The following is a 21,272-nucleotide window of genomic DNA, read 5'->3' as shown; positions in this document are numbered from 1 at the left end:
GTAGTACACTAACCTTTAGCTTGCCTGCAAGTCCAAATTCATGACCTCATTAAGAGCGTCCAGCATTGTGCATAAATGAAAGATTTTTCACAGCTGTTCTAAAAAACAAACAACACAAGTATAAATCAGATGGATAGCTTTTATTTCTCTATTCTGCTTAAAATAAACATGAAAGACCTCGCCTGCAAGGTTAAAAGTAAAGATATTGTCAAAATGTCTGCACTGTCATGGTCGGAGGACATTCGCAGGATAAAAAGGTGATAATATTGCAATGCACCCCAATGACACTTCTTTCAACCCGTCCTCTCTAAAAAATAGGTGCCTTTTAGTAATGGCATTAATTAGCCGAAGCATTGGTAAAGTGTGATAAATGCACCCATTTCCACAGCAAATCAGTGAATGCAACGAATTGTCCCTGTCTGACAAGGGCACTCTGCAGATACAAGGTGTAAATCAAGACTTTTGAATTCAGAGAGGGTGAGAGGCACATGCTGTTGCTGCTGGTTTACAGTAAAACTTGAGTTTCACCTTGAAGCAAAGTGGCTTCAATTTGCAGCAAAAACAGGAGCTTGCTTTTGTCATATCAGGGCGAGAATTTCCCCAAATAACACCAAAGTGCAGTGTAACACATGCTGATCAATTGTCTTCCCGAGTACAAAATGTGGCAAACCAAGAAGCAATTTGAGAAACTTCTGACCGTTTGACCCTCGTCATTTGAGCCTTTGAACAGTCATGACGTGATATCAAAACTCGACATGACTTGTGGCTGACTGAATCCCAGCGCTCTGGAGGACTGATAAGATGGCCCACAGATAAAGTCTAGGGCAGATTACCATATTGAGAGTCTGAGGGGGGAGAATGAGAAATGTGTGTGTGTGTGTGTGTGTGTGTGAGAGAGAGAGAGAGAGAGAGAGATGGCAAATATCTGGGCTAGCACCCGAAATATGCATAGGCAACAGAATGCCCCTCCTTCTCCTTTTTGTCAGCCTGCAACATCATTTAAAACATTTAAAACCACAGACAGAAACAGATAAATCCCTCAAAAGACGCTTTACTTTCATCACTTTGACGACAGACTTTTGACAAATGACTCAAGAAAAGAAAAGAAAGACATGAGCCAGGAGGCTGAGTGTTTCACTTCTCTGCTGTAAATAATCACATTACATTATTACAGGAAATACCAGGCATTTTGATAGAGGACGAAAGCCTCTGGCATGAGTGGAATGCAGCTGACGGGCAGGTTGTGTATGATACAGACTTTTCTTTTGCAATCACACAAGTAAAGATAACAAAATGTTGGGAATGCTATAGAATAGCATCATACATGCACCAATCTCATGGGAATTCATTGCTAAAGACTAGGAAAGCCTTGTGTTGCCATACAATGAGCCCATTTGAAAGAATTGCTTCGTGACCAACAGAGCATTTCATGAGCATTTCAACAGTGAGTGTCATTTAAGTCAGTCAATCACATGCAGTGTGCCAAGCCAAGCGATCAAATGAAAGGGGAAAAGACTTCCAGGATGCACCAAGTAGTTTGCCGTTCGGGGTTTCAGCATAATACATATGAAATGAATCAATGGCTATGAGGTTGAAGTGCTGGCATCTATAACTTGTGGGGTAAAAATTAACATCAGATTAACAGTGAAGCACTTTTATTTTGCATTTCCCAAATAGGACAAAGTAAAATAAACTGGGCTACATTACATCACTTCCAGCAAACTTCAAGGAGACCAAGAAGGGCAAAACAGCATCACCAATCAGTTTCCACCAAATATTCTCTGGTTGAGCTCAGCTAAAAACACAAAAACACAGAATCTGTCAGCACGTTAGTGTGCTGGTCACCACTGAGCCTGTATGTAACCAGTACAGACAACGTTATCTTCCCTTCACCTTTCTCTCCTCTGCTCCATGTGTGGAAAGAGTAAACGGAGACAATGTCTTGGGGCGTTCGCTCTATAATTCTCTCTCGTCCACGACTTTGGCTGCTTAAAGTAGAGATAGCTAATTTATTGCACTCAGGGATATTTTTATATAGCAGCAGTGCTAATCATTTAGCAGGAGTGCTATTCATTTCACTGTATGCAGGGGAGACACTGGAGCCATAGAACTGCAACTGATAGAATGTGCACTGTAGCGCAATTTGAAAGAGTTCTCTGTAAAGGCAGATCATGGAGACATTTTAATCGTTCACATTTTACTGTAGTCATCGCTCAGCCCTATTACCAAGTTTGCCATATCAACTCAAAAAAGTGATGATATATCAGTGTTGTGTTCACACCTTGTTTCTGCTGTCCCCAAGTGGCCAAAAAGAGTTTGAAATGCAAACAGTTAAGGTTTACCCAAGTGTCTCTTTCAAGAAAACATATCTAACTATCCAGCGATGTTGCTTATTATTACAGTAACTGATTTAGAATAGTTTCGAAGTGAATATGCAAGTAATTGTACACTCGAGCTCGGGGAACAACCTGAATTCCTTTTCAAATCAAATAATAAGAGATGATGTGCAAACCACAATCAGCAGTGAATGATTAGCATTATGTGAACAACACCAGTGTAGTATCAGCAGAAACGATAGTACCGTCTTCTATAAATCTGGAATTGGATTTACTTCTTGGATACAATAATATTACGTCATTAGGGGGGGGGGGGGGTTGATGATATAACATTAGCAACAAGACCACTTATGTCCAAACAAACAGATGAGCTCTCTGCACTCTGCAGTCTGTGCAAACAACTGCTTATCAGTTATATAAATATACAAGTGACTTCCTCAGTGTAGCCTCACAACAATTAACCCCAAAAAAGACAAAACTCAGAAAATAAAAAAATGATGGATAAAAAAAATACAAGCTATGACACCACAGCACCTGAAACTTATCTTCGAATAAACAGTAGAATAAAACATTACTCCAGTAGATAACGTGGATATGTACAAACAACAAACTCCACAAAAAACGCAACAATATTAGGTTTACAGCACAGGAGAGACCGCACACACAACTACGTTGCTTAGCAATGATGCGATTGTTGACTTTCGGAGAGTTCAGCAGTGTGTTGTTGCACTCACCTGTCTAAACGGCACCGCAAGGTCCTCTGCTCGGTTCCACTTCTCTTCTCGTTCATTCTCAAAGCATAATGAAACCAGTCCATCCGGCCTTTTTTTCCCATAACAAGTCAACTTGAAGTCTTTGTCCCGCATCACCAGTCCACTGCGCTCAGCAAGTCCACTGCAAATCAGGGATTAACATGAGCATGTTAGCATTTACCATGTTAGCCAGATGCAGCGTGCCCTGACTGTTAAGGTCAGGAATGTTGTGTGTTGTGCATTACAAAAGTTATTAATTAAGATATATACAAAATTTTGCAACATCATGCTGAAGTACAAAAATGCTAATTGAAATCACAACCCATATGGGATCCTTAATTTAACTGTGATTGCATTGTCATGGCAAGGCCCGGCCTGTGAACTCAAACTGTGAATGCAAACATTTATATAAAGCAGAACGTCTCCTCTCTGGAGCTCCGCCCGCGCAAACACACCAGGAGCATCTTCTCTGCTGCAGCTGCTGATTTAACTCCTTTCATCTCTTCCATTCAGGACTTGAACACGTAGTGAAACACAATAACCTGCTCGTGGTGGTAAAGTATCGTAAAATTTCATCCGATCGATGAATTATTCCATTTAATCTAGCCAACAAAAGATTTTAAAAAACATATATCAATATAATCTTAGTCCCTTTTTAAGGTTACAAAACCGAAATGTGTGTTTTCTTGAATGGGTTATCTAATAAATAAGAAAACATGAATAAAATTGAAATCTTAGTCGCAAATCTGTTTATTAGTTGTTGGCATTTCGTTTGGTAATCTTATCTGCAGATTATTTTAAGCAACGTTTCATGCATTTAACCGATGACACTTTTTGTCCTCATTGATATTTTATTGAAACATGAAAGTTTAGACAGTGATGTTGTGATGCTCTAGTATGAGGGGAGACAATAACGCTCTTGTTCCCTCATTGACTTTGATTTGCTATAGGCATCTAGAACAATTGAATGATCAGATGATATATGGACCAAAGTAGCCCACCAATAAGCCCACACACACAAACACGCACACATAAAACAACCATGCCGGGATTGTTTGTCCGCTCTGTGACTTTTCCTTTTGACCTCTTCTCTCCCCCAGGCTCCCTGGTGGTTTGTACAGACCTGTCTATATGCACAAAAGGTTGGTGCCCGGTGGATGTTAAGATGATTTGACAGATCCTGCTTTTTCTTATATTTGAAGGGTGGATGAGAGGTTGTCTCGGATAGTTTTCCATGAGGGCTTTACTGATAGATCCATTGAAACAACAATCGTAAACACTTATGACCCGTTAATGAAAACATGCCAGATAAAGAAGTAAAAACATAAAGTGGCAGGACTACTGGAATCCGTGCCCATATTGAAAGTGTTGCTCTATTGTGGAGACTCTGAACGCACCAGTAAATATGTGACGTGTGGGTGGAGCTGTAGGTTCAGACCTGCTGTACCAGTTCCGACTCTGTGATCGGGGAGTTTTTAACAAAGGATGCCACCGTGGAAAACCACCGCAAGGAAAGAATGCGTAAAAATGCATTTTATGTTTTTGTTGTTATTGCCTCAATTGTTTTTTGGGTGCGATTTTTTTTTTTAAACAACAGCTTCATAATCATGCATGCATTTGCCTGCAGTCATATGGACTTTTGTTTGGTCGTTTTGTTTTTTTAGATATCAGTCGCTTGAGTCGAAAGACGACCGCTTCACTGGAAATAGAGACTCATTGCGTTCTTGAGAAAACTTACTCTAAAGTTCTCTTTATGGCGTTTCAAAATGACTGACTTCAACTTGAGGAACGAAAGCAATGGGATATATTTGGCTGAAGCTTTTAATGGATCTGTTCTGGACCAAATATTTCCAAACGACAGCATCACGACATGCCCAAACTTCAATGTGGACTCGCAGGTTGTCGGGGTTGGGATCTTTCTCTTCGTTTTTATTTCGGTGGCAATTGTTGGGAACATTTTGGTTATCCTGTCCGTTGTGTGCAATAAACATTTGCAGACGGTCACAAACTTCTTCATTGTCAACTTAGCCATGGCAGACCTGCTGTTGAGCATTATCGTGCTGCCTTTCTCTGCATCTCTAGAGGTTCTGGGATGCTGGGTGTTTGGCCGGGTTTTCTGTAACATCTGGGCAGCGGTGGATGTGCTCTGCTGCACCGCATCCATCCTCAGCCTCTGCGTCATCTCCATCGACCGGTACATAGGTGTTAAACACTGCCTGAAATACCCGACTATTATGACAGAGAAGAAGGCAATAGCTATTTTAGGGCTCGTTTGGGTGTCATCTACGGTCATCTCTGTTGGGCCACTCCTGGGATGGAAGGAACCGCCGCCTGTGGACGACAGAATCTGCAGCATCACAGAGGAGCCCGGCTACGCGCTCTTCTCCTCTCTCTTCTCCTTCTACCTCCCGCTCATGGTCATTCTCATCATGTACTTTCGGGTTTACGTCGTGGCCCGCAGGACTACTAAGAGCCTAGAAGCGGGCGTCAAACGAGAGAGAAATAAGTCGATGGAAGTGGTCCTCCGGATACACTGTCGCAGCGTGCTGGAGGACGCGACCAGCTCAAAGAGCAACAAAAACCACCCGTTTCGAAGTTCGCTGTCGGTGCGGCTGATGAAGTTCTCCAGGGAGAAAAAGGCTGCTAAAACCCTCGCCATCGTTGTGGGGATGTTCATCTTGTGTTGGCTGCCCTTTTTCTTCTTTCTGCCTATGGGTATGTATGTCTTATGACTTATGTGGTTAAATGTTCCCCAGCGCGTCTATTCCACTGTGTATCAGAATCAGAATCAGCTTTGTAAGCCATGTATGCTTACGCATGGAACTTGTCTCTGGTTTCCACTCCACTCTCAATGTACAAACACAAATTTACAATAAACAAGAAAATCTATGTATAAAGAATAAAAAGGGCAGCAAAAAAAAAGTAGAACGGATGTAGGTATACACATTTAACCGCTATAATATAAGTATAAATATATATCCGAGAGAAAAGGTATATATGCATGCATAAAGGGATGTTATAACGTGAGAGGCTATGATAAGGACATCGAATTGATTCATTCTTAACATTTCTAGCGCATTAAATGAATTCAATGAACTAAAATAACAATTCAACACGTGCTGATTATGAGGTAAATCGTTTGCAGTGATATATTTTCAAGTTAATTCATTTTAATGTGAATAGTTATGAATTCGTGTCACTTGTGATTAAACTGTATCAGCCTGTAGCTCCTCCTTAGAACGGCGTAGATCTTTATACAACGTAATATACTTGCTGACAGTATTAAACCAATAAACTACAGTTTATGAAAATGTTCAACATAAACTACAGTAAGATTGAGGTATTAGAGAAACTAGAAAACGGGACATGTTGAATTTCATTCACTGTTTATTCAAAAATACTATGCCAGGAAGTGATCGAAACTAAGATTGTTCTAAAAACAAATATTTTGGTGAGTGCAGGTCAAAACTGCAACTTGACTAATAATGTGGCTTGTTTTCATGGCTGTCATTTTTTTTTTGCAAGCATATTTTTTCAGATGGCTAATATAACATTCTTAAAAGAGCAGTCATAATAGACTAACATTCTACACCAATGAGAATTTTCCCAACATGTTGCAACTATCACAGCCGCCTAAAGTAAAATACCATTTCCAGTGGGCTGCCTGTTTTAGTGAGTGTAACACAATTAATATATGTATAATATATTTGTTTGTGAAGGGGTTTGTGTTTCATTATCTTCAAAAAATGTTTACACTGAGGACTAACAATGGGTGTTAATGTAAGCAACATGCCACAGTACTGATTGGATGGGACAAGCCCTTCAGAGGGGATGATGAATGAAAGTCATTATGGATTATACATATATCAAACTGATGCAACATGCATATACAGCTGCACTTTCAGAAACTAGCCTGACAACACACACTTATGGTGGCCTCATGAATGTTAATTTAGCATACTATATCACATAATTGATTGTGAAAGCCATTATGAACAAATGGCCAGTGTCTTATCAGATATAGCACGTACAGACCTCTCATTCTTGCTGCACCTCCAGATTTGTTGAATACAATTACCGTCAAGCTTGCAGGGAGAGAGAGGGTGCAAGAAATTAAGTGGAAGCTGCTCATAACTTTACTCATTCAATGGAAGTGAAAAGGGCAATATTTGTATCCAGAAGTGTTAGATGGATATATACTCTATCTCCTCTTGTGATTGAATATAAGCATGGACAATAATGAGATTGATTGTTAGTGGACTACAAATCAATACACCATCACAATCTCATATCATTTTTACAAACATATTACACAGCCTCTGCACCTGGTAAACATCACCCAGGATCTTAAGTCTGCAGAGTCCATTATTCTTAGTTTGGCACTATGCTAAAAAAAAATGTATTTCAAAAGAGAAAACAAAAAGGGAGCTCTGCCAAAAGGAATCATCATCTTGGAGATTAAGTTATTTAAAATTGTTGCTTAGATGGTAGAGGTCTCTAATTGGCATGATCTGTTCTGTTGAGGTTTGTTTCCTACATGACCGATTGACGAGTGTGGAATAGTCACCACCCACAATTCTTAGCTCTGCTTACTGGTCAGTCAGTCAGAGAGATCGATGTTGGAACATTGTTGAGAAATCATTAACCTTTTGCTGAGAGACAAACATATTTTTAGTACCTCTTGTGCCAATCAGGCCCGTTCTCTGTGATGATGGAGTAGTCTGACTCATCTGAAGCTCCAGAGAGCGCCCGAATACAATTAGCTTATATTAGTGCACCAGACTCATGAATAAACTGATGGAATAAAAAGAAGTGGCCTTTCAGAAATACTTCTCTCACAGGGAATATACATTTTAGTTTTTAGTATGAATTATTCAACTGTATATAATTTGCTGCTTTTCCTTTATTTTTAAATCCAAGCAGCATAAAGTCACACATTCATGCGTGTTTCAAGTTTCCAATCATTGCATTTAGTTGACTTTCTTTGTTTTAAAGGTGTGCATTCTGTACAGTTACTTCAGTTATGCTTAGATGGATTTACATTTTTACTTTGAGCTGTATGAGGACCCATACAATTTACTTAGGGTGAGCAAATTTCAAACCCTGTTGATCAGGATGTGAGCCGGCAGTAATGGGAAGTTTGGAGAACGAAAATGAGCACAAGAGTAAAGGAACTTGGTTTATGGTTTCTTACTTAATAATTAGTATACATAAGACAAATAGCATTGATACAAGAATAAATGATACTCCCTGACACAAAGGAGAGATCCCCAGCACACAGAAAAAAGGCTGAAAACTTTAAATACTTCCTGGTTAAAACGACTTTGTTAACAGTAAGGGTAAAATTAGGCAGACAATTAAAGCTAGTAGGAATTTTAGTAACATCAGTATTTTCATTCAGGCATTAAGATACAATAACTTTAAAACATACATGTCAAGCTACAGTGATTCTATCTAAGGCTGAAATTAAAATAAAAAATGAATTCCTCCCCCATCCCAAGGTCCCGTTTGGTACAGTCCACAGTACCAACACCTGGTGGAGCAAGGGGCATTCATGTGTGCATGTTAATGAGAGTGCCATCCTCAACCAGGAAGTGGACGTAGGAGAGAACAATTATTAGAAATCAAAGCAAACAAGAAACAATAAAACAAATATTTGAATGAAAACATACTTAATGAAGCAAATGTATTGATCAACAAAAGTGGATCCTACATTTAGATGAGGAACACATGTCAAATAACTCAAAACCATGTATTTAACTAAGCTGATAAATAAAGGAGCGTTTCACCTGACTGGTGAGGGAGTGGGTGTATTATACTTGTACATGAAGAACACAAGGCTTTCTCTCTATAAAGGGTAAGTCTGGTGATATTCTATATTTTTCTATTTGTCAACAAATCCCATGAGAAGCCCAAAACCAACAATGAATTGATATGACCAACAAGTATTGTAATCTGTGACCTGATGAACCTAACTTCTCTGTGTTAGAGACTTCCTTTGTTGTCCATCAACAATACAAAAAAGCAATATCAATTAGCCACACTGTTCCTCTGAGTGACATGTTCCTTTATGATGAGGCACCTGTGGAGGGAAAAATCTCCTCATGATGAAAGTGGAGCAGGCCAGCACACGTGGACTGATAGCTTTACAGTCACACGGCGCTAAAAACGTTACCGAAACTGGTTTACCGTCAAGAAGGATTTTAATCCTGCTGTTGCAATTACAGTTATACAATGGTGTACATTAATCTCATGAAATAATACACTATTCGCCCCACTTTGGAAAAACTCTTCCCGATCACAGTAAACACGTCTGTTCTGGATCCTAACCTAACAGGAAGAGAAAACACTTTTCTATATCCCGCCCACATATTCGTTCGCGACTCCTCCCCTTCCGTCTATCTCAATTTTTATTAGCTAACTTCTCTATGCATTTCAGTAAACGCCTATCTCCACATCTCTCTCTCCCTGAGCAGCTAACAAATTCAAATTCTGTCAGTTATGACTTACTCCCTTCTATGATAATCCTTCAGTATAAAAGCTAAACTTCTGCAACTTGGCAGAAGTTTCATGTCTTATTAGCTACTAATCCTACAACACTTTATGTTTATCTTAATTATGCATTCCCAATACCTTATGATTATGACTAATGATGAATTCTTAATTATGAATTGTTAAACACTTTTATTTTATCTACTAAACACACCGTTTTTTGCTCAAATTTCTTACACCCCTGGGCACTGTCAGTCATTTATACACCTCCTGCTGCTTTAAACACTACCACAGCAAATCTGAAGCTGCAATTAGTCCTCAACAAAATCACTGTCTACTCCTGAGGAAATGGTTTTGCCTTTAATAATAAAAATAACGTATTCATGATACGTTTTTTAAGATTCATGTCTTCAGTATAGAACAAATGTGCTTGGGGCAGAGTGTTTTGAAAGAGTGTTTTGTTTTAGTTTTTTCATAGAATTTGTTGACAATAAGAAAATGTTAGAATACCATCAGTATAGGTAAGAATAGTGATCTTACAGTTCATGGCTAATCATTACAATATGTCATTTGGTCAACAAGACTCCCTATAAATGCATACCAGTGGTGTTCACGGAACTATAGCTTCATCCTTGAAGCATCAAATGTCAAGGAGATTATCCTCTAAACTCTTTCCACCCACCCGGACCTCCTCCTTACACAGACGTTGCTCTTTATACAACACTTACCTGACTTTCTCTAAATGTAAATATCCGTTGCATTAAGCTGTTTACTGACTTATACTGGGGTTTTGTTGGGGAGGAACGGTCTGCAGCTAGCAGACATCAAACTTTAAAAGTTATTGTTATCTAATAGGAATAAAACAAAAATCTTAAATATATAATCTGCTGTCATGGTGTAGTGGTAGTGCGTCACGGTACTGAATCACTTGCTGTCTGCCTTTAAGGTGATGTCATTTCAGGAAAGAATAACCAGTGGATAACATCACTCCCGTTAATCACTTATTCATCTTAGTCTTTAGTCAATGACTTACAGACGAGACGAAAGCAAAGTAAGAGGCAGGTAGCCGGAGCTACACAGAATATTGTTCATGCTGCAGAAAAACATAGTCAGAGAGAGAACTGTTTTATTATACAGTTTTTGTCTCTGAATAAATGGCACATAAAGTGTTCAGTATGTTATTGGTAGCTGATGTCAAAACAGCATGAACCATTGTTTGAATGACATACAAGCCATTTTGTATATTTCTAAATTGTACGAACACATTTGGAATGATAATGGCCTTCTGGGCTCAGGCAATGCAGACTTGACATTAGCAGTGTGACATGTTGCCTCTGTGGTCCAGGGTCAACAACTATGTTAAATTCAAGGGGGAGAAAAAAACAAATTACAATAGGATAAGGCAGCTTTCCATGAAAAATAGCATGTCATTTAATGTCACACCAAAATTGCCATAGCAAGTATGATAAAATGAGCAAAGCAGCTATATGGCTTGGGTTGATCGTAAGCAGAAAGAAAACTGACCTTTTATTGCAAAACGTTGATCTAATTAATGGTAAATTACCATTCTGTAATGTTATTTGGAAGAACTTTAAAAAGCCTCAATCCATTTTTTTTAAATGCCTTTCGGCAGTTTACAAGGAAACATCTTAGCTGTTACATTTTAATGCTCTGCCATCCCAAAAGAAGCTGATAACTGGAATATTTAATGTTGTCCAAGGCAGGATTTTTCATAATGCAGACATAATGACAAAGACATGGTTTGAATGAACCTGTGCACAAGCTAAGGCAGTGACATAATTACATGTGGAATCGGGTAGAGCTACACTACTTCTGTGCTGACTCATTCAAACGCCTGACAAGACTATATCCCCTCAGAGAAAGCATTCGCCACAGGAACATTTAAATGCCCTTCATGTTGGTAGCAGTCTGGTTCATGAAGACACATGTTTTAATCAATTAAAATCACTCAAGAAAGGATTCAAGTACTTTGCACAAATAACAAAACAACTCACATGTTCTACTCCAGCAAAAGCCTCATGAAAGGAGTTGTGGTTGAAACATGCTCAGTAAATATCTGTCCCCATGAATAAAAGTCCACAAAATGTCTCAGCCTCCCATCACTACTGGTACACAACAAATCACTTCAAAAAGTATGCTGTTAATACCTTACAGTCAAAGGGTTGAAACACATACATGTTGGACAAGCATAATACAATGGTATAGTGCATTGTTTGTTTCAGATTCAGGTTCCGGTTTCCTGTATAACTTTTTAAAAACACAAACTATTTAAAAATGGACTCATTGATACAACAAACCTTTTGTCAAATTGATATAAGATACAATTATTCAAATTACTAAAAAATATTTTATACTGATTAAAGTCCAGATTGACAAAATTAAATACAGCATAATTTTGCCAAAAATCTTTATCTGTTATTTATCATAGCATTCGGTATACATAAAAGAGAATACAACATATCTTACTGTACCTACATTGAGCTTCAAAGGTCTTAGTTTTGAAAAATATCTTGTGAAAATTTTCTTGAATTTTTAACAGAACAATGACAGCATTGTGCATTTACTGTATGTTTCCTCACAAATATTTCTTATGGATCCATCTCCTTTTAGGTGCCTTCTTTCCAGCACTGAAGCCATCAGAAACGTTGTTTAAGGTGGTCTTCTGGCTGGGCTACTTTAACAGCTGCATCAACCCCATGATCTACCCCTGCTCCAGCAAAGAGTTCCAGCGGGCATTCACTCGGCTCCTCAGGTGCCAGTGTCATCAAAGACAGAGGGTCCTGCGTCGCTTCTATGACCACAGGTGGCGGACGGCTGTCAAGGGAATGACAAGGGATCAGAGGGGAGACTGTAAGCCCGGCTATGCTGCGCACGAATCCTGTGACAACTCTTTGTTTCACAAGGGAAAAGGGCCCTCGCTAGCTTTCAAGAGATGGAATCTGTTTCCACCTCTGCAAACATCTTCTTTTCAGCTCAAAGAGAAAGTGAACAATCTGTCAAATAAAATCAAGGGAGGGCCAGGAAAAGGAACCAAACCTGCATTGGGTCGGATGGATACAGTAGACACAGTCTCTATGGGGAGTTACAACTCTTGTGAGCAGAGCAGTTATCAATTCATTGATCTGGAAGACTGCTATGGTCTTAAAGAGACTGACATTTAGGGGGCAACCAGAGAATCTTTTATTCATTTTCAGAGCGCCATATTGGACCGACGTGGGACGCACTTTTTTGTTCACAAAACATCTGTGAGTCCAAGCTTGATTAAAGCTGCAGACTGAGAACAATGACTTGATCCCAGCCCAAACAGGACTAAACGTTTTTCTCAATCCCTCACTCACATCATATTTATATTGATAAAAAATCTTGCCATTTAAGTGGACACAGTAGTAGCCACATTCTTTGCTGTCACTTGGAATCACTGTGCATCGACATTACACAGCCTAGTTGACACGCATACGCCCTTTCGGCAAGACATTTAACATTAGCCTCTATATTAACGCTTATTTCTTTAAATTGATATATTCAATTTATATTTCAGCTGATTTCAGACAAAATAAGAACATACAAATGTAAAGGATTGAAACAAATATCTTGAAAACTCTAACAGAGCAAAATAAGAGTTATAAGGAACATTTTTGTTGTTGAATGTTTGAGGTTTAATGAAAAGTAATATGTCAAAATGAATCATGATATTTCATAAATTCTGGGGGTTTTTACAAGGCATTGTAAAGGTAAGAGTCCGCCTATGAATAAAGATGCTGCACAGTATTTATTCTAACTGTTGGATTGAGGAGTTAACTTGACATTGATATGTACACTTATTTGAATAAAAATCCATGTGTCCTCTTCGCCCGCTTAACTGTAATTTCTTTGCCAAGTGAGTGCTAATGTGAGATAAACATGCTTTTTTAGGGATACTTCATAATGGTATGTTTGTTGACGTAATATATAGATGAGAAATAAAATAAAAAGCAAAACAAGTTGAGCCATTGATTTTCTTTTTGTACAATCTGCCTCATCCAGCAGATGTCACTATTGTTCTTTTTGTTTCACCTCTTGCATCTTTTCACCTTTAAGTCTTGTGCTTTTGGGAAGCAAAATAGTGTGTTTTGACAAATTACCAATAAAATTGATGGAAATAAATCAATATCTACACGTGTCAACCAAGGTGAACAGAGTAGTGGGAATCTCCTGACACACAAACACAAATACAAATTGACAACCTTCACAAAAGGCTTGAGCTGCAGGTAATTGTTGGAATGCTGTTAAGCATTCCAACTATTGTTATCCTGTTTCTTTATTCCACTATTTCTTCCGTCCCCCGTTTCGTCGCAACGCTTCTTCTTCATTTTTTAAGCTACAGAAACCGTTCAACTATCAAAATGTTCAGCTCCTTCAGCTCATGTCTGCTATGACTTTTTCTATTTCTAACCTTTAAACCTTTTGAATTATTAAGCTTTTAGCAACTTGTATTTGAATGGGATCTCTATGGAGAATATTTACAAATCCTCTTAAACTTCTTCAACTTTCAAATCCTTCAACTTCCTCATACTTTCAGCTACAGACACCATTTCAACTTTCAAATGTTGAGAAAACCCTCAACTATTGCCAACATGATTCATCTTTTTGATATCTTTTAAACTTTTTGAACTGCAGCAATTTAACTGTTATGATTTTTCAGCCCTTTTCTGACTTTATAATGGGTGTGTATTGCGCAGCTTAGAGTGCGTGATGTCACCGCTAGAGTGAAGAGCGGCTTGAGATTCTTGTGAAAAAAACATTTGTATTTTGCCACTGTGTCCACAATCTTCACTCTTCATGCATAATTTCTGGATGTAGAAGTAGCTAATATTGTCCTTGTCGTAGAAAAATTACTGTGGAATCCCACAGATTTCCACATTTGACACGGAAGCTGTTAATTGAGAGGAAAACCAACTTTCTGCTCCATAGAGACCAATGTTAAATTTTGCTTCAAAAACATCTTCCACAGAACACGGTACCCCATTTCTAGATCGCCAGTTAAGCCACAATTATTACAGAATCTGTTCTTCAACTCATTCTTCCCCTCAATTATTAATATCGGAGCAATAGGAGCTACGATTATGGGAGTTTTGATGATTTGTTTGAGAGGTGTTTCCCTGTTTTATCTCCATGAAATGGCTTCAGGCACACAGGTGTTTGCGATTGAGCCAATTAGTGATGTTGATAAACACACAGACTCACAGACACACGCGCACATACACTCCTCTCCCTCTATCTCTCTGTGTCTCTCATACAGTCATTCAGGTCTTAGGGATCTTTAGAGGTATTTCCCCCCTCCTCCCCCCCCCCCCACACACACACGCCATTTTAAAATAAAAGCCCCACAGAATGAATCCTAACTGAAATGCTTGTGATGAGCCTGTCATTTAATAACCGGTTTGTGTTTATCGAACATTATGATTCTGTCTCCTCTCCCCTTCTCCCCCACACCCCACACCCCATTTCAAAATAAAAGCCCCAGAGAGTGAATTCTAACTGAACTGCTAGTGATGAACCCTGTCATTTAATAACCTCTGTTTATGTGTCAAACATGATGATTATGTCTCCTCTCCCCCTCCCCCCCCCCCACCCAGTCCCACCCTTTCAAAATAAAAGCCTCATGGATTAACTGTATTTAAACGTTTCGCTCAAAATTAGGCTTTTTTGTTGAAATAATGAATGCTCTTACTAATACTGCGACAACTACTACTACTGCTAATATTTCTAGTATTACCACTACTACTACAACTTTTGCTGTTGCTACTATTACTACTACTGCTACTGCTATTACTGCTACCATAAATATTATTACTACCACTACTGCTATTACTACCACTATCACTACTATTATTACTGATACCACAACTGCTAATACTGCTATTCCTGCTACTACCAGTACTAATAACCAGTACTAATACTACTCCAGCTATTAGTACGACTGCTGATACTACTACTTCTCCTACTTCTAATTACAAATACTTCGACGACAACTTCTACGACTACTGCTACTACAAATACTGCTACAACTAGTACTTATTCAAATGCTACTCATACTTATACTGTGAATAATACTTCTACTACTACTACAACAAATATCACTACTGCTGGAATTATTTTAAGCTACAGAAACTGTTCGAATATCAAAATGTTCAGCTCTTTCAGGAGAGGGGTGACATAACTTCATATTTGTAATCTTTCAACTTTTGAATTATTCAGCTTTTTGCAAATTTTTAAAAATTAGATATCTATTTTCAGCAATGTTTTTGAGATTCATTTCAGCTTTCAGCATTCCAACGCATTTTCAGCAGGAAATGCATTTTCTAGTTTCTGTTATTATCCTCATTCCACCATGAGTTTTTTCAAATGTTCTTTGTTTTTACCCAGGCGAAAGTCAAACAGTTGAATTTATACTTTTTAAAATCTGTAATCATGACCATAAATGACAGAGAAAAAAGAGCTCCATGAAGAGAAAGAAAGCGATGAAAGAAAATAGAAGAACGTTCTTATCGGTTGACACCTCATAAAGTATACAAATTCAATGTACCGGTACACAAATAAAAAAGCATAGCTTGTTGTCATGCTTCACATTCTCTTTTGTTGTGTTCTTTGATTGATGCCCTTCCAAATATTTAGCAGTTTATACTCAGTCACTCTTCTGTCCCTCAAAAAGAAAACAGACTCGAAACAACATAACTCCATCAAAGCCACAGTATTTTTTTAACTGGAGTGATAAAATGTACTGGCTCCCACTGCAATGTGTGCACAGTTACACAAAGCAAAATAGCCTGCCAAAGAGACTGCCACTGCCTTGACTCCTAATTGTGTATACTGACAGCACTGGCATTTTAACAAAGAAAGACTTTGACTATGGTTTAGAGCAGACAAACAGACTGACAGATAAACATCTAAGTTTATCATTTGCACAAAGCTGTCTGGTCTTTGACTGTATTTTGAGTATGACTGTGCATTCTGGGCACTATGTCTGTGCCTTGCAGGATTAGATTATAAATGAAAAGAAGATGCAATAGCAGAAACTAATATATCCTTAGGACCAAACAAAGATCCACAGTGCTGACCCACAAAAACAAAAGAGAAATAACTATAGTTACACACTAAATGAGGTTTTGGGAAAATATACTGCAAGAATTTCTTACTCAATGTTCGTAGATTGATTTAAGGCCTTTTGTGCTATGCGGGAGGCATTGTGTGTCATTATACCACAACATAATCCAGATTCAAGATTAGAAGAGCAACATATAGCAAGTAGAGACTAAGAAATGGGACACATTTCATGTTTCTAAAATAAGCATTTCAATTTACTTAAGTGTAAACGCCTTAGAGATGAATCATTGCAGATGCAATTTGTAGTTATTTCATGACAAACTTTGAATTCCAACTTCATGCTAAATGTTGATTTTAGAATAGATAAAGCATTTTTATACTGTCTTATATTCTTGTATGGTGTACTCTCTTTTTTAAATGTGTTATGATAAAATAGAAGCAACTTGAGAGCACTCACTCAGGCATGCGCTCAATCATCCACCACCTGCCATTCTGTCACAACATCTTGAGATCTACTACTTTCTGAAATTGTTAGTGTCGCTAAACTGTGCTGCAACTCCTGAATTCCGTCTATCCTTTCTCAGACAGCAATCCTTTCAGAAGAACAATCAAGAGACAACCTCATTGAGAAAAATATAAAAATACAAGTTCAAGGCAAGACGATTTTTGTAATTTCACCTTACTCTCGCCTCAAAAAGCCCAATTGGATGGGTGCCACACATTGAAGTTAGCCAAATATATATATTTAAATTTAAATAATGAATTGGTTTATTATTAGAGTATGAGCTGTTTTCATAACGTAAAAAGCTATATCAACACTGCATCACAAAAGGCAGAAAACTGCTCATTTGTCAAGCATGGAACATTTCAACAAATATTCTTTTTTCTTAAACATCTAGAGATGCAGTTGACAGGGATACAGTACTCTTTCTAATTGGTTTTGATTCACCCTTCCATAAAACAACTGACACATTTTGATAACAACTTGTAATTTGTCATCTTGGTAGATCAATTCGAGTACATGTACTGTATATTTGATTGGGAATAAAAAGTGGCTCGAAATTTTCATTTTACCAAAGAATCCTCAGCTGTTTTGTCAAATTTTTCTCACTGGTCCTGCCCAAAGCTGTGGCTTGTTCAACAACTGCATTTACTGCTCCTCCTCCACAGTTATATTACACAGATTCCCAGAGTAAATATGAGAGGTACAGTCAAATCTCTGCTTTGCCTTTCATTGTATTTTGCACACTTACCTTCAAACTTGTGCACCTTTATTCTGTATCTGCATGTTTTTACGAGGATGTTTTAATTGTCCTGCAGTTGTCGGAAGACATTCCTGTTTTGATCAGCTTGACCACTGTGGTCTTCGTTCCCTCTGAAAGAGTTCCAAATCACGATCAACACATTTTTTTAGTAATGACAGAGAGACATTAAAAGAACAATCATAATACAATAATCATCAATAATCATCTCTTTGAATTCGTATTGTATATGTATTACAAATATTAATATCAACCTCTGTAATACAGCCAGGTTATGTGACGATACTTAAAGTCCAAATGTCATTTGTCAAAAGATATGCCTGGCCGCTCTCATTTTAAGTATCAATAAGGTGTTTACCTGAGATGTAAAGCTCTGTTGTGTCATCATAGCTTCATCAACCCCTTTAATGTGGCCTCTTCAAGTCTTGCACATTTTCCAAACCTTTGCCCTTTTTCTTTTTAGTTCCAGAGAATTCAATATTCTATGATCCTTCTAATCACTAGTAGGCCGACATAGATTGAATAAAAAAATGTATATTTTCAATTGTAGCAATGTCTACGCCCTATCTGTTCTGGCATCCTCTTGGATCCTTTTGAACCCTTATTATTATTGAAAAATCATTTTTCAAGCATAAGATTTTCAAAATATGTAAAAAAATGCCACGTCACTGATATTTCTTATCGTAGAAATACTATTCCTCCAGTTTTACCAAATTAAAAAGTGACATTTATTTACAAAAATGTAGCCGTGTCTGTTCACTTTGTATGCCTACAGAAAATGTACAGATACTATCTTTATTTTAAGGTTAATCTGCACGTTCATTTGCCTCTTTCCTTGTGTGCGACAGGTCCATCCCAGGGGAGGATCCAGGCAGACATACCCTGCAGCCCATGAACATCAGGAATGCCCTACGGAAGGAACGGTTGAAGAACCCATACAGGAAGGGATTTAGAGATGAGTTGATATATCCTAGCCATAAAAATGTATCCCAGACAACCACCTCCGTGCTGTAGTCAATAAACGGATCCACAATGTTGACTGTAAAAAAGGGCATCCAGAAGATAAGGAAAACTCCCATGATGATACCCAAAGTTTTTGCTGCCTTCCTTTCCCTTTTCATTGTGTTTCGGTGTCTTCGTTTCTTGCTTGAGTCTTTGCCAACTCCAGCAGCCATCTGGCTTTCCATGGCGCTGATCTGCCTGGCTTGCCGTTTAGCAGCTTTGAAGATCTTCCAGTAGGCTATTAACATGATAGCCATCGGCAAGTAAAAGGCTACCAAAGAAGCCATGACAGCATAAATGCGATTGACCAAAAACACACATACATCTTTAGGAAGCAGGATGTCCACACCGGCAATATGGAGATCTAGCATTATGGGGCCAAAGGAGATGAGCGTAGGAACAGCCCAACATATAACAATAAGGAGAGCTACCCGACTGCGGGACATCTTTAAAGAGTAAACTAGCGAGTTGCAGACAGCATAGTAGCGGTCAAAGGCAATGCAACTGAGATGGAATATAGAGGCAGTGCAGAGCATGACATCTAGGCTAGAGTGAAGCTTACAAAATAGGACACCAAAGTACCAGCATCCCTCCACGGTTCGAATCATACTATACGGCATCACTACCAGGCCAACAAGGCAGTCAGCCACTGCCAGGGACATGACAAAGGAGTTTGTGGGTGACTGCAACTGCTTGAAGTAGGCGATGGACAACACCACAAGGACGTTTCCCACTACTGTGCAGACGATGCCAACAGAGAGGAAGGCATATAGGAAAATGCGAGCAACCTGGTTCCTCAATGTAATGCAGGATGGAAATTCAATCTGAAGAGATGTGTTTGCATCTCCAGGGAATCCCAAACTGCTGTTGTCCATGGTCAGATCAAGGCTGTCAAAACACACACAGATACAGTTGTTAGTAATGAGTGTTTTGGTCACACTCCTCCGTAGCACATTAACTGTGAAAACATTGACAAACCACCCAGGATTCTGTTTGTTTTGTCCCGAATGCTGCTCCATGGTAACTTCTCATTAGTTAATCTCGAAAGAAACACTCTGTGTCAGATAATACATTGCAGAGCTTGAGCAGGTAGAACATTTTCATACGAGTCATTAGGTTAGTTGAAGGGGAACTTGACACCACACTCACATTTTCTTACGAAGACATTTCGGAATGTTAACCCTGCCTGTTACATGCATCTCATACATTATTGGAAGTCTTTGAGAATATTGGTCATATTTTATTTCACAGGTGTGTTTGCTTCTGGGAGCAATTACGTGTTTTGCTCCTCTGGATTCATACATTGCACATTACAGTATATCACACAACAGAGTACATATTACTGTAAAGAATATAATAAGAATACATTTTTATGAACACTACAGGGACAGTGCAGTGGTGATGGGAAAGTGATGCTGAGTGAATATAGAGTTTTGCAGGGCTTGTGGACTTTGAGGGGAATCTCTCTCTCTCTCTCTCTCTCTTTCTCTCTCTCTCTACACATTGCACTTTTAAAATTGACAGAACTATAGACTTCTGTATTTTCAACTAACCTGGCTGTCTATCTGTGTATCTTATATAAAGGCTGTTGGCATACTAATCATTTATTTAATAAAAGCATGTGAACATGTCCTTTACTTTGCCAGTTCCGTCTGCAACAATAATACAGCTGTATTAGAATCTGTTATTGTGGTGCAATACCTCTGTTTGCTCATTAACCACGAAATAATGTTCTTATTGTCAATTGATTTACACTGCCAGTAGACAATAATTAGTACAATTTTAGTGCAAAAGCTTACTGTACGTAATGTCTTACTGTCAAGCTTATAAAAATGTAATTTAGTTAATAATAAAGGTTGCCTGGTAATAATGACAATACCGTAACATATTTAATTAAAAGATAATGGCCATCTCTTAGTTTTGTCATGGATAATAGGTGGTTACATCCTTTGCAATGCAGCAATACAGGAAAATACAATACTATGAGTATGATGGTAGGACTGTCAACAGGATTCTTCCATCTGATTCTACAGAGAACAGCTCAATTACTAAGAATTTGCTTAGTTATAGAAGTCAGCATTTAAAACGTTTTTTGAAATCAAGATTAAATACAAAGGGTTGTTGATTGTAAAACGTCACATCATGCACGACCAGAAAACTGTGTAAAAAAGGACACTCACCTGTAAAGCAGAGAGATGTTCGTCTGTCCCCTTGTCTGCATCGTACTGCACCTTTTACACAGAGATGAGAGGGATGGGCTGGGAAGTGGGCTGTAATGAATGCATGCAACAACAATCACAGTCACAAAATACAGTCTGTTGCCA

General features: G+C 38.4%; 2 protein-coding genes across 2 annotated transcripts; one reads left to right on the top strand and one right to left on the bottom strand.

Annotated features, from left to right (window-relative positions):
- Nucleotides 1–4,854: 4,854 nt before the first annotated feature.
- adra1d (adrenoceptor alpha 1D) lies at nucleotides 4,855–12,762 on the top strand (the record flags this gene model as incomplete). Its single annotated transcript, XM_079279518.1, has 2 exons — nucleotides 4,855–5,803; nucleotides 12,212–12,762. 2 exons carry the CDS (start codon nucleotides 4,855–4,857, stop codon nucleotides 12,760–12,762), a joined length of 1,500 nt encoding a protein of 499 aa, XP_079135644.1.
- A 5,990-nt stretch (nucleotides 12,763–18,752) lies between these two features.
- Nucleotides 18,753–19,823, bottom strand: LOC306784107 (5-hydroxytryptamine receptor 4; the record flags this gene model as incomplete). Its single annotated transcript, XM_079277945.1, has 1 exon — nucleotides 18,753–19,823. The coding sequence occupies one exon, from the start codon at nucleotides 19,821–19,823 to the stop codon at nucleotides 18,753–18,755; it is 1,071 nt and encodes a 356-aa protein (XP_079134071.1).
- Nucleotides 19,824–21,272: the final 1,449 nt, after the last annotated feature.

Source organism: Melanostigma gelatinosum (genome assembly GCF_949748355.1).
Source record: "Melanostigma gelatinosum genome assembly, chromosome: 11".
In the NCBI taxonomy this organism is placed as follows: Eukaryota; Metazoa; Chordata; class Actinopteri; order Perciformes; family Zoarcidae; genus Melanostigma; species Melanostigma gelatinosum.
Note: the sequence above shows the minus strand (reverse complement) of the source record. Positions and strands in the feature narration are given on the sequence as shown.